Raw genomic sequence first — 14,352 nt, forward strand, 5'->3', positions numbered from 1 at the left:
TTTTTGACCCTCAGTACCTTAACACTTGTGGCCAGATAACTGTTTGTTGTGGGGGACTGTTTTGTACATCGTAGAATGCTCAACAGCATCCCTGGCCTCTAACCACTAGATGCCAGTAGCACTGCCCTCCCAAATTGTGACAATGAAAAATATCTCTAGATATTTGCCAAACACCTTCTGGAGGGCAAAATCCTCCTTCAGTCCTTAGTTTTGAATCAATGTACTAGAGTGAGAACCACTTAAAGAGGTCTTAATCAAGGAAGGATTCCCAGAATTTTGCATGTATTATGATTAAAGTGTTTACTGAGCTACATGATGACTAAACTAAGCAGAAAACTACAAAGGAACAAGAAATTGATGCAAAAAGGAAGCATGTGTATTAACTAACTTGGTACCATATTTAAGCATCATTTTTTAAATCTCCATCCTAAGAATGGGAAGGTGAAAGGGTGCTATAGGAAGTGGAGGGAGTTCCTCCTGTCACTGTTTATGTCAACATCCAGGTCCTAGAATCTGCAGGCTCCCAGTCTGTCCTTTAAATTGGAAATAGCAGACATACCAGTTGCAAAGAAGCAGACCTGGAGCTTACCTTTGTTAGTATATCCCATCTAGATGTTTTAATTTTGGTTGGTTGTTTTTAACCCTCTCAATAGGGAAGGCTCAGTCCCCAGCCCAAGATCCATTTAAAAAAAAAAAATGTAACCAAAACAAACAGAAATGCCAAGGGAGCCAGAATCAAGATAGATGGGTTCCCAGTGCAGGATACCAGGTAACAGCCCCTAGGAAAGCAGCTATAATACAGAGAGAAACCTATCAAGCTGTTGCAAGAAGAATAGCTTCTCTGCAGCTGGGCCAGACCAAAAAATATATATATATATCCAAATTTCAGAAAGTTCATGTCCTACTTTCCTATTTCACTCCCTCTGGTAGAAAGCAAGGAAGCAAGGAGGAGAGGAAAGAAGGAAGGGAGGGAGGGAGGGGAAGACAGGGCAAAAAGGTGCAAGGTAGGGATTGATCTTGAACCTCAGTTCTGATTCGGCCCTCCCAGCCATGTTTTTGAGGCAATTATTAAACCTGGTTGTGCTAATAAACAGACTCCTTATAGGAAGCTTTAGAAGGACCAAATTTTATTAGTTTAAAAATCATCCTCTTGGAGAAAGTGAATGATATCCACTAGCAGGACACTAAAAAACAAACAAGAGTGCCTAAAATCTCAGTGGAAGTATAGAGTCAAAAAAGTTCATGCCCAGATCCCTTTGGCATTGGACCCAGCCCTCCCTTAGAGAGCAGTGATTCTTTGGGCTTTTTCTTCCTTATTGTTTTTATTACAAAAGCAGTAAATCATATTAATTCAGGGATCAGCTCTGCTCCTTTATACACCTCTATCTTCTTCCCAAGTCCTTTGATCTGGCTTTATTTATTTATATTATGCCAGGGATTGAACCCAGGGACGATTTGTCACTGAGCTACATCCCCAGTCCTTTTTATTTTTTTATTTTTAAACAGTCCTCACTAAGTTTCTTAGGCTATCCCTAAGTTGCTGAGGCTCACTTTGAACTTGCAATCCTCCTGCCTCAGCCTCCTGAGTTGCTGAGGTTATAAGTATGCTCCACCATTGACTTCTTTCTTGAAATGAGGCAACAGAGTCTCTTTTCAAACTATTATCTCCCAGAATGGCTGCACCAAACAGTGCATGTATAACTCTGATCATACTCATGGGACTTTTGTTGTTGTTGCAGTCCTGGGAATTGAACCTGGGCTACATTCCCAGCCCTTCTCCCTTTTTATTTTAAGACAGGGTCTCCCTAAGTTGACCAGGCTGACTTCAAAACTGAAATCCTCCTGCCTCAGCCTCCGAAGTAGCTGAGATTAGAGGCATACACAACTATGCCCAGAACCTGTGAGGTTTTAAAGCCAGTTCAGTCACGGTAGTAGAGAGAGGCCCTATTGCTCATTTGCCAACCTGAGAAGGTGGGCTCCATGGGGCATATGTGCTCTGTTCCTGCAGTCCCCCTTGGTTCAAGAAAAACAAACAAAAAACAAACACTTAAAGCCAATTTTAGCAAATTTCCCACCAGCTTTTTCTGTATAGAGAAAAAAATTAAAATAGTCCTACCCACCAGTCAGGTGGGCTCTGTGGCTTGGTGGGCAGCTTCTAGCAACTTCTCCACAGGGTCCTCATTATTCCCAGTTTCCACCTCACTGGGAGATGTCACCCCCCTCCCAGGCAGCATCACTCACAGCTGCTCTCTGTGTGGTCCTGTACCGTAACCCTGTAATGCCACCTGAGCTAAGCTCAGAAAAGCCCAATTTATAAATAAAACTCAACTTTCAGAATGAAGGTTTTATCCTTTTCTGCTGTTACATTTGTCCTCTGATGCAATGAGTTCCTAAATCCTCATGAAAAGCAGCACACAACATTCCTGAGCTCACAGGGAAAGGGAACTCAGGTGTGAGAGGGTAGGGTCTAACACAGGCCTCAAATTATCTTAATTGATCAGTAAAACAAATACCAGGCAGACCTGAGTTCTAGCGCCAGGCCATTCCCTAATTTTCAGTATAGGTTTTCACTGGTGATAAAACCTCTATGCCATGTTTAAAAGCAGCATGGTGATCGCTGCCTCTGAAGGGGACCTGCTGTGATGAGAATAAATAAGACAATAGTGCCAAAAGTAGAAGGAAATAAAGGTTTCACATAACTACAAAGTATTAATGTGACAATCTGATGAGGCAAAGAAGACCAAAAACCCACCGCCCATATATAAGGTTGAACAGTAACATCTATCCTCTATCAGAGGCAAACCTGAAAAAAGAGTTTTGTTCCTGGAAGGTGCTAATTAGAGAAAATTACCCACTAGGTCTTCTCAACCTGTGGGTGAATAAATTAGAATGTCAAAATAGCAGAGGTCATTATTGTCTGGAGTCTAATACTCTGGCCTTTTCAGCCCAAACTGCATTGCCTCTGAAACTTCCCTTCTAATACCTATTATAGGTTGTTTTTAGTCCTATCTTCACAGTAGGGCACCCAAGCCCATTCTGGATCTTTTCCTTCTCCTATTCCCCACACTAAATCTCAGACTGGACACAGAAAAATCTTCAGATCGGACTTGCTCACCACTCAGGAACTATGCTCTGAAATGCACAGAATCCAAAGACATTATCCCTGCCCTCCAGGAGCTTATAGTCTTCCAAACATAGGAGATGAAGGCCCAGTTCTCAAATAACTGCAGGAAATGCAGAAGGTGATAAAAACTAAGGCCAAAAACTAGGTAGGAGATCCGAGTAGGACGCCATCCCTTGTAGCCACAGCAATAAAGGAAACTTAGCGGAGTCTCAGTTCTTCAAGGCTCACCCTATCACAGCAGGTGGCCAAGCCAACAAGCAAATGTGGTGACCCCATAAACTCAGAACTGGCCTTTGATACAGCTTAGAAAGGTTGCTAGGAAAGCACAGTTCAAAATCTGTTCTGACCATCAGCACGTGCTCTGTGTTATGAACACATGATTGATGGAATAGTAGAATACACCATGGAAATTTGGTGTGGGGTTCTAGTTAAGGCTTTTCTCGTTTGCAAGCACTAGAAATCAACTCTAACAAATTTAATCATAAGAGAAGAACTCACTAGAAGGATAAGGAGGTAAAAGGATGCCAGTAAGAACCAGAGAGAATCTGGAATCCTAGCAACAGGAGGTCAGGAACTTTTCTCTAGATTCCACTTTTTAAATGAATCAGTTCCAAAGACTTCTCCTGTCTATTATAAGTTTTCAATTTCCAGAAAACACACACATACACACACACACACACACACACACACACACACACACACACACCAGCCTGGAGCATAGAATCAGCCTGCTCAGTCAGTGAGATTTTTCTAGGTTTCCGGAAGAAGGGAGATTTTTGAACCAAGAAACCACACAAATTGGTGTCTACCAGAATAGATAAATTAGTGAAAAGTGAAGGCACACATGCCAGTAATTTCAGGTATTTCAAACCCATCCTTTAATTAAAAGTACGTGGTATATCAGTAGCAACCAGCATTTACATGTTCACTCAAAAGAGGAGGAAAAAAAAACAGACTTTTTAAGTATCGAGCAAAGAAGCTTGTAATGAAAGAGCTTCCTGAAGCGTATCTGCAATGTCACTGCCCTGACAACATAATATTCTCTGCTTCTGAAAAATATTTTTGAGAAATCATTACAAATGACACAGACATTCCCCAGGGAGAATTCAACATGTAGTTTTATTTACCAGAGTTATTCTTGTCATGTTACATTATTGCTGGAAGAATTAAGGGTTAGAGTGGGTTATTTTGCTTTGTGTCTTTAGAAAACTTTAAATGGTTTTGAGTAAGGGCTTAGTTATGTTTACCATTTTCCTCTGAGGCTTTATACTTTTAATTTAGTTGTTGCACAAATGACTTGGAAAATCCATTACCCAGGGAATCTTCTTAACATGACAATTCACAAACTCCACACAGCAGCTTCTTTGGTGCTCTGGAATGGCTGTCTTGGTGGAGAGTCACTCGAATTGTGCTTTTCAATGGGAAGGTTTCAACTGATGGAACTTTTGAAAATCAATAAGCAAATGTAAACTCTGCAGAATGGCTTGCTAGAGTTGAAATAATTAATGAAAGATTGTTCTTTATCATTTCTCTAAAAGGCTATCAGGAGCCTATTGATACCAGGGGCTTATCTTAAGCCAAAAGAAAGATACCAAATGGGAATGTCTAACCTTCCTCACAATTGTCCTATATATAATCAGTGGGAGTCAAGAGTCAGAGACAAGTCATAGGTACTTTACAGGCTGACAGGTGACTCATGAAAAAGTCAATTCCAAGGTACAGAACCCACCTACCTATCCTATCACCTACCAAGTGAGTAGAGTCATCATGAGGTGTAGCTTAAACTTTTCACAATGAGTTGTTGTGAATTAAACTAGTTACTGAATTACTATCTTATGCTAGATGTTGTACCAGTATTATATAAACATATTCTTATTTAAGCTAAAAAATGTATAGGTTTATCACATTCCATAGATTTGAATGAAGCCATGATTTGAAGTCAGACATTCTGTGCACATGTACTGCTCAAGAGAGAAATCAATTGCATTTATATACGGAAGATATATTCCTCAAAGTACATAACCTGAGATGGGCCTTTAACTAAGAGTAGAATTTGACCAGCAGAGAAGACTGGAGATGTGTCACGTAGAGGTAAAAACAGTGTGAATGAAGCAGGAAAATGTGAGGTGAGTTTGAGAAGCACAAATGGTCTGTCTAGTGAAACTGTCTAGTAGAAATAAGATATGAGTCCCAAGAATAATTTTTAAATTTCTGGTACCTACATTGGAAAAGTTTTTGAAAGGTGAAATTAATTGTAATATATATTTTATTTAATCCAGTATGGACAAAATATTATCATGTCAACATGTAATCAATGCAAAAATTATTAATAAGGTATTTTACATTATTTTTTCTCACCAATTCTTCAGAGTCTAGTATTTATTTCATACTTACAGCTCATCTCAATTCAGACTGGCCACATTGAACAGTGCAAGTCTAATATACTGGTTACATGAAGGGAAGAGTGTGTGATATAACTGACAAATGAAGATTGAGAACTGAATGAAAGACAGACATTTGCAGGAGCCAAGGGGAAGCATGGGAGAGACTTGAGTGACTTGAGTGATATAGAGGGAGCTATCAGAAAGAGAAATCAAGACCAGGCAGGGGAGAGCCAGAATGGAGTAAAGGGAAACAAATGAGGGGCCCTAGAATAGTCAACGTTGGGAAAAGAATGGCCAGAAGTGGCAGTAGGTAAGGAATAAACAACTGGAACCAAGAAACAAGAGCAAGAAAGCAGAATCCACAAGAGACCAAGTGTTCAATGGTGGGACAGAGGGCATGGTTATATAAGCACCTGGTAAATTTTCAAATAAGTGCAGGGGAAAAACCGATGTTGACAGTAGACATTAAGCACAAAGGAGGACAGAATAAGGAGAGAAAAAATATTCTGGCAGTCTCCTAAGATTCAAGGATAGAAATTTGAACGTGCATCCTCAAGTTGAAACCTGGGCACATCCCCTCAATAACCCGAGGCTAGATTTTTCACAGGAAGAAGAAAGAACTGTGTAATAGGGTTTATCAACAAAGTCCAAGTGAACATGCAGATGTGATTTGATTGGCAGAGGACACCACACTGGACTAGGAAGAAGTGACCTTGATCTAGTTCAACTCTGCCCTTAAAATTGCCATGTGGTTTCAGGGAAGCCATTTCACCTTTTCTCACTTAAGATTTTTCCTCTGTAAAATAGGGGCTTGGACCAAAGGACTTGTAAGCAGCCTCTTCGCTCTGACTCCATGAGCCTAAGACAATCAGTGCTTCAAGCTGTACTCAACCAATAATCAAAACCATCAGCTGTATTTTTAAAGAACATTCTAAAATTTTCTGATGTAAAGTTTAACATATTGGATGTCCATCTATACTGACTTCATATTTCAATTAATACTGAAGCCTTAGCTTCATCTAGGTAAATACTGAAGAGGCTAATAAATGAAGACATTCCCCATAATGAAGTTACTAAATAGATCTATGCCTAGGAGAGCTCAAAGTTTAAAATCATTTGAAAAGGGGAAAGTCATTTTTATTTCATTCCAAGATGAAAGCAGGTTTATTATAATTAGTGAACAGATTTGAAAAAAACACAGTAATTTGTAAGTCTCTGCTAAATGTAGAATAAGATCTTATGTAATAAATATAAAAATATTACCATTCTTTCAAATTTCAAACAAAATCCCTCCCATTTCAACAAGTTCATTAGGGGAAAAAAAAAAAAAAAAAGCTTTGACCTTCTCAAATTTCTTTTTCCCTCCCTTTGTTTTTATACTGTTTTAAATTCAGGGTGTAGCCCTGGCAATAAACTAATTGTCTGTGGAAAATGGATGGATGTTTGTAGCTGTCTTAAATCAATAATATAGAAGGTTTTCTTAAACAATTAGAAGGTAATGAATAGAAATATTTCACTTGTGCCATGTGTTGGACAGAGGAAAAGCAAGGTACCAAAGATACACATATACCCAGGCTTTGAGGATTCCAGATGAACACTGGATGTCTTCCCTGGCTCTCTTCTCTCTCTGGAGCTGCTCAGCCTATGGGCTTCAGAGGGTGGTCCTGCCCTGGGAACCAGTTTGCACTCTTAGAAACCAAGAGGAGGTGAGAGCCCTATGGTTATAATTTACTTTATGCAATACCTGTCTTTAAAGAGAGAAAGAGAGAATGTGTGTATCTATTGAACCCTATTTTCCATTCATCTAGGGAGTTTGCTATTTAAAGGAATCCCGCAGTGAATCCTTCTGTAGAACAAAGAACCCTTTGATAATGCAAATGTCTCTCAATTGATAGGTTTTTATAAGCAAAGATTTCCAAACCACCAGGTTCCTTGAAGAGGAGACACAAGAGCCCTCCTGGAGAGTAATGAAGCTCTCCAGTTTTCAGAGTTAGTTAACGAGTTAGTGAACTGGACAAAATGACTCCTTCCATGGTCCACTGTGCCAAAAAGAAGGAGGATCCAAGCCCCATCTCTGAGGACCTAGGAGACATTAGAAATGACAAAGGAGGGCATAAACTGACATTATTTTCAAGCTAATTAGACAACTGAATCCTGTAAATTTCCTCATTGCTCTACTCTGGCACAGGTACACTAGGCGATTGGCAATTTGGGTTGGCTAGAATGGGGATGGCGTCAGTTGCCCAGGTGAAGGGAGTTATTAGAAGGAGCTTGAAGATAGAATTGTTTTGAGTAATCCCACCGTAAAATAAGAGGGTCACAACTTTATTCTACACACTGATTGGTCATTGGATGAGGGCTGCTCAGGAAAAAAGACATGATCCTTGGTGAGGTAGCAATCCTAGGATGAAAGTGTAATTCCAGGAGAGTAACTCAGTTAAGGGTTTCTGCCACCCACTCTCCCAGAAGCTGGGAGAATGAGCCTCTGTCCTAAAGGGTAATTTTGGCAGCCCACCAGAGCATCCATTAGAGGAACTAACCCAACTATACTAGGTAGTCCCAGCGCAAAGTCCCTATCTGTGCCAGGGGGGCCCAATTTGAAAGTCTGAAATCAGTAGTGAGAGATACTAGGTTGATTCTAACAAGGTAGCAACTAGGAACTGGTCTGGAGCAGCAGTTTCCTTTTAGGAACAGAGATGCAGGGATTGGGAATAGGGTGATTGGGAAGAACGGAATGCAGGAACTAGTTGGAGCCCCACTTCCAGATGGACTCTGAGGATAGCTACAGGATTAGGAATCAAGGCAAAAGCAAACACCAACATGGCATGGAGGTAGCCCTGCCAGTGCATTCCTGCTCCCTGTGGTCCAGTTTAGACCATGCCCAGGGATTTGCCAGAGTCATGACCAAACACAAGATCCCCAGACTAGGGTGAGGTGACTTCATTCCAACCCTAAGCTGTAGAGACTGCTTCTTCTTCAACTCTAGTCCACAAATGGAAGAGTTGGGGACCTGCAGATGGGATTAATGAGTAGCTGGACATCTCAGAGCTTATGACATTAAGGCAGCTTTAGTCATCCCATCTAAGCCTTTGTTTCAACCTCTATGGCAAAGTCACTTGGGCAATTATGAATTATGAATTATGGGGTTTGGCCATAATTCAGGTGCCACCTGCACCATATTATTGATTCATTTAAAAATCAAAGTTTAAAACTGTCAAAGGACTGTGAAAGTGTAGTACATATAAGTAGTTCCATGGTTCCACAGTTATATTTTTCCATAGCCATCCCATTTATTTTTTCAAGAGAGAACTCTGCACCCTGACAGTTCAACCACATGTTGCCCAGTAATCCTGGTTCTTTGCCACCCATCTGAGATGTACAGTTTGGAGTGTCACCCTCTTGCTTGAGACAGAAAGATAGTGTCCTTCCTTTATTTTCCCTTGCTTTATGCACAGTTTGCATTCTCTCTTTGGATGGAGAACAGCAGAGCTGCTAAAATGCCCTTCCTTTGGGCTTTTTTCCCCCTCTCTCTCCTTAGCTTCTGCTCTCTATCAAATGATTAGACCTTTCCACAAGAGTCCTGAAGTTCACAGAATTCTTGGAATATGTATATGCCTAACTTAAGAAAAAAAAAAAAAAAAGAAAGAAAGAAGAAGGAATGGGGGAGGGTGTCAGGCAGCATATCAAAATAAGACTTTTCTATTTGTCTCAGGTACAGAGGGTTAAGTTGATAATAGTTTTTTTATTCAAATAACATTGTCATTGGTCTATTCAACATCCTGGTATTAGTCAGCTTTCTGTCACAGTGACAAAAAACCTGAGAAAAGCACCTTAAAGGAGGAAAGGTTTATTTTGGTCCATGATTCCAAAGGTTTCTGACCATGGTTACTTGGCTCCATGACCTTTGGGCCTGTGATGAGGTAGAACAACGTGAGAGTGAACATGTGATGGAGCACAGCTGCTTACCTCATGCAGACCAGGAAATAGAGAGGAAGAACAAGAAAAAAAGAGGCCAGGGACAAAATTTACCCTTCAAGGACATGCCCAGTGGCCTACTTCCTGCAACAAGACCCACCTCCAAAGTTTCCAACACCCCCCCCCAGCTATAAATCCATTAGTGAGGTTACAGCCCTCATGACCAATCAATGTCTACCTCTGAACACTGCTGTAATTGGGGACTGAGCTTTCAACACATGAGCTTTTATTTTGGTGGTGGGGGGGTTGTCATTTCTGATCCAAATTATAATAGCCCTCATCACCTTTTAATTATTTATTTTATCCCCTTCTCCCACTTCTGTTCCTCAGCTCACCATAGACAACCAATCCTAATATAGTTCATGTGTTTTATTCTAAAATGTCCAATGTCTGGTGTGCATGAAGCTGATTTCTGCAAATAGCATTATATATATCACATTAGTTGTTTCTCTAATCCCATGATTCTAAGATCCACCCATGCTGTTCTGTGTGCCTTCAGCTTCCAAGCGTTCACCTATTTGGTTAGGTATGAACTGTGTACATTGTAACTGCATCCTTACCTGGGAAGGGAAACCTAACTCCCTGATGCCACAATGTGGTCAAGAAAATTCTTGTATAGGTTCTCTTAGGGATTAGTTTAAAAATATCTCTGGGATGTATTTGTAGGAATGGAATTGTAGGATTATATCAATAATTGTTCACATTGCTAAAAGTGTCTGGCATCATGGGAAGAACAAAAGAGGCATCCATCAGAGAAGGAAGCACCTACAAAGGGAGTATATTGCAACGGTTATTAACAAATCATGTCTGAACTGGAGGAATCACTTTTCATGTTCTATAGCACAGTGGGTTAACTATGGTTCACAATAATTCATTTAAATTTCAAAATAGCTAATAAGATTTAGAATGTTGCCAACGCAAAGAAAAGGTACCCGTCTGAGGTGATAGATATGCCAATTACTCTGATCCGGTCATTACACATTATACAGGTGTGTCAAAATGTCACACTTTACCCCATAAATATTGACAATTACTACATGTTATTTAAAAATAAAATACAGTTTTAAAAAACCAAGACAACCACAAATAAATTTAAATATGGCAAACGATAATTGAATGCTGAGGTACTGCTCCAGTTGAAGACAAATCAAAAATGGAAACGAGATTTCCTGAAATAAAAGTATTAAGCAATGGGAAAAATGCTTTGGATTCACAGAATCACATTCTCCATAGTGCCTCATGGGGACACATCTGCTGTGAAAAGCACAATGTACCTGCCTCACCCCTCTCTTCTCCCCACTCTCTGGTCCCAGGCCTCTTGCTCCACCCAGACACATCCACAGAGCTGTCTGCTGTTTGATCGGTGTCCCTTTTATGGTGGGGACTCTTATTTTTACTCTCATCATAGCTGCCTTTCCTGCTCTGCAGCATAGACATCAACTCTACAAAATTTCATCTTGCACCAGGGCTGTTCCACAGTCACTGGGGACAGCCAGTGCATGATCTGTAGCTTCTCTCACTTCTGTCCGACCTTTGCTCCTCATTCTTCATCCATACATCAGTCAAGAGCTCAGGCAACAGCCCCCCCACCCCCCCAAGTAAATCTGAACCAAAGTGCTCCTCTGGGAGTAGCAAGTTCCCATTTAGGGGCACAGACCGCCTATTGAGAGGCACCAGCTTCTGGGTTCCATTTACATGAATAAACACCTCTGAAGGGTTTGGTTGAAGCTTTTATGTAAACACTCTCCAAAATATGTTCTGCACTGCATTATCCCCAGCAATAAAGATTCTGGAATCAGAATTTGGCTGTCAGTTTTATTGATGTTGCATGGGGTACAGTAGAATACAGCTTTCTCTTCTGGAAATTTATTGGCTTGGCAGTGCAGAAAGCAATAAAACTGTGTTTTTAATCAGTAAGCCAAGTACACATGATTCCAGAAGAAATATAGGAAGCAAACATGCCATGGCAAGAAGATTTCTCCCTCCACTGTCCCTGTTCTTCTCAGGGAATAATAATTTGGGGTTTTGACCAATGTGCTTGGTGGGACAGTCATCAGGAACAGAATCAGAGGACCAGGTTTGGATTATTTTCTCTAGGCTGTATCATTTCTAAGAAACTGTTGAATGAAAGCACTCTTCTGAAATCTCTAAAACTCCTCTATATTAGCTCCAAGAGAGGAATTGCTGGTAAGCTGCTCTGAGAGAGGAACAGAGAGTGTGACATGCTTCCTTTCAAAAGAAGCAAGAATGGAGTGCTTGTCCTTCCACCTTACTCACCAAGAGACAATGGGTTAGGAATCACTTTCTTCATTTAGCCCAGTACTGCACACTGGAAAAGGCATTCAGAGTGAGTCTGCTTGCTTGTTACCTTGTCCACAGTACCTAATGTCTGTCTGACCCAATTTCTTCTGCTATCAAAAGGGAAATATCCCTTCCCACCATTACTGCATGGATAAAATAAAGTCATAGGTGGGTGTGTGTGACAGACTTACATCATAGCAAGTTCCTTCTAACACCTCACTGATTGAAATCTGCTCATCATAGAGGACTTGTTTCTTCTTGAGAGCTAAGGTGGTCATTACTGCATAGACATGTGAAAAACTGAGCCAGCATCTCCACCCTTTGTTCTCATACAACCTGATAGTCTTTGGATTTCCACTTGAAATGTCCTGATCCACTCCCTTCCTCTCTGCCAGTCCTGAGACCAAAATCTTGAACCATTAGAGATGCTCAATAAATGGTTGAGTGTTCATCCCTAACTTGTAGAAGTTTTCTTATGCATCATCTTAACCTCAAGATCTGTAACCTTCCCATGTCATCTTGAACTGGTTTTCCTGTTGCCAAGTGTAGCTCTTTTCCCAACTCCTATGTCTTATACAGCTTTCACCTCAATTTTATGAATACTGAAGTTGTTCCTGTAGATGTCAGGAAATGCCTGAAGTAAATGCTCTCATAGACATTCTCCCAAATGACATGAGATACCCACATGAATAAAACCATAGGAGCAGAGTGGTCTGATTGGGATTATATTGAAATGACTGCCTGAGGAAGATAGGATAGGTGGAAAGGGGCATGTCCTTAGGGAATCTTCCCTTCTTCTACCTGCATGGTTTCCAATTGTATTTTCACCATTCACCTCTCCACTGTATCCAAAAAGCTTCTTATTTCATCCTCCCAACCAGGCCTAAAAGAACACTCTAAAACCATTATTAACTGTTTACAAAGGTGCCAAGCCTTGTCCTTTACAGGGGTAATCTTGATTAATTACTACAATCCTGTGTAATGGGAATTGCTATTCCAATTTTGTTGATGACAAAAGAAACAGAGAGCTTAAAGAACATGCTCAGAGTCACATAATCAGGAGGTGGGACAGTGGGGATTTGATCACAGATGTATCTGATTCCAATGTTCATGATTTTAACCACCCAATTATACATGCTTTGATGAAGACCAAGAATGAGTCATGGCATATCTCTTTAATCATATGTTAGAATTCTCAACCTGCATCTAGTCATTGTTGTCTCTGTAGACACACACACACACATACACACACACTCTCTCATACACACACATGCACACTTAGTTTACAAACTTAAGGAAGTCAGTCTGAAAACTTAAACTCTTGGTTTTCCATTTTTCTTTTCTAGCTCACTCACCTATCTCCCTGTCAAAGTAATTCCATCTCAAGCTTTCAGAGGACTTAATGAGGTCGTAAAAATGTAAGTAAGATATTGCATATCAAAAGACATTCATAATAGAAATAATGAATTTATCCTAAAAAAACACAATCAAAAAGGAATAATTTTTCTAGGAGAGAAATGGTGTTTAGGACACCCAAATATTTTTATCTTCATAATACAAATAATATCTAGGAGCCTTTGAAGAAAAGGTAGGATTTTCAAGAGTCATTAAAATCCAGATAATTAACCTTGGTTCAAAGAATTGAATGCATTTTGATAAGTGATGATACACTTTTTAAGTAACAAAGAAGATAGATTTCAATCATAAAAATTCTTCTACTAGAACAGCTATTCCCTAGTGTCACATTTTTAGATAACTCCCACACAGAAGAAATGTGTTGGAAGTTTATTGTGCATCAGAAGATAATCTTTGTATCTAAAATATAATAAGTATATTATAAAAACACAGTATTTATAGCTTTATTGATAAAAAGCATTTATCAAAAGTGTAAAGCAGCCTGATAATGCAGTGTGATTTCATGCCTGTCAGAGGTAAGTTCAATCATTTGTCCCTGGGTTTCAGCTTCCAGGGTCAAAGACTCTATACATAAAGAGAGAATTTTCTCAGGAGGAAGAACTTTCCAGCATCCTCCTTAATGCTAGCCGGAGTCAAAGGTTGATCATTTTGTTCCTATAGGGCATCTCTAATCTTAACAATTCATTGGACTTTTCAGGCAGATTTACATCTCCAAAGAAGATGCTGCACTGTTAATCCTAGCTCCCTGGGCATCTCTGCTGCTCTGTAGGGCATTTAATATTCCCATTATTAAATTATTAACATTCTATACTGAAAAGGATAGAAGCAATGAGAATATTAAACTAAGAATTGTGAGAATATTAAAAATAAACTCAAGAATAGTGCATCTTATAGTATATTTGCTACAGGTTTCAGACATGTCAGTTAGAGTCTAACCCATGTTCTTCTGCCTGCTCTCAAGTTTAAATGTTGAGTTTTAATAACTTTTAATGCATTAAGACCTCCTACTAAGAAAAGCAGTCACACAGTTAAATAAGCAAACATTAGGTAGGAATAAGATGAATCAGCCCAGGCAATCCATTTCTGTGTTGTTCAGAAAAGACATTAACTGCCTTAGGCTCTGCCTTTCTATGAGCTAAAGCTCTCATCAAG

At 39.9% G+C, this 14,352-nt stretch overlaps 1 protein-coding gene across 1 annotated transcript in view; it reads left to right on the forward strand.

Annotated features, from left to right (window-relative positions):
- The window catches only part of Lhcgr (luteinizing hormone/choriogonadotropin receptor), a 53,642-nt gene that overhangs the window by 5,023 nt on the left and 34,267 nt on the right, over positions 1-14,352 (forward strand). Inside the window, exon 2 of the mRNA XM_047523408.1 lies at positions 13,131-13,202. Within this exon, the coding sequence (XP_047379364.1) occupies positions 13,131-13,202 (72 nt within the window). The remainder of the gene's footprint in view (positions 1-13,130; positions 13,203-14,352) is intronic.

This window comes from Sciurus carolinensis, chromosome 13 (assembly GCF_902686445.1).
Source record: "Sciurus carolinensis chromosome 13, mSciCar1.2, whole genome shotgun sequence".
NCBI classification, from domain to species: domain Eukaryota; kingdom Metazoa; phylum Chordata; class Mammalia; order Rodentia; family Sciuridae; genus Sciurus; species Sciurus carolinensis.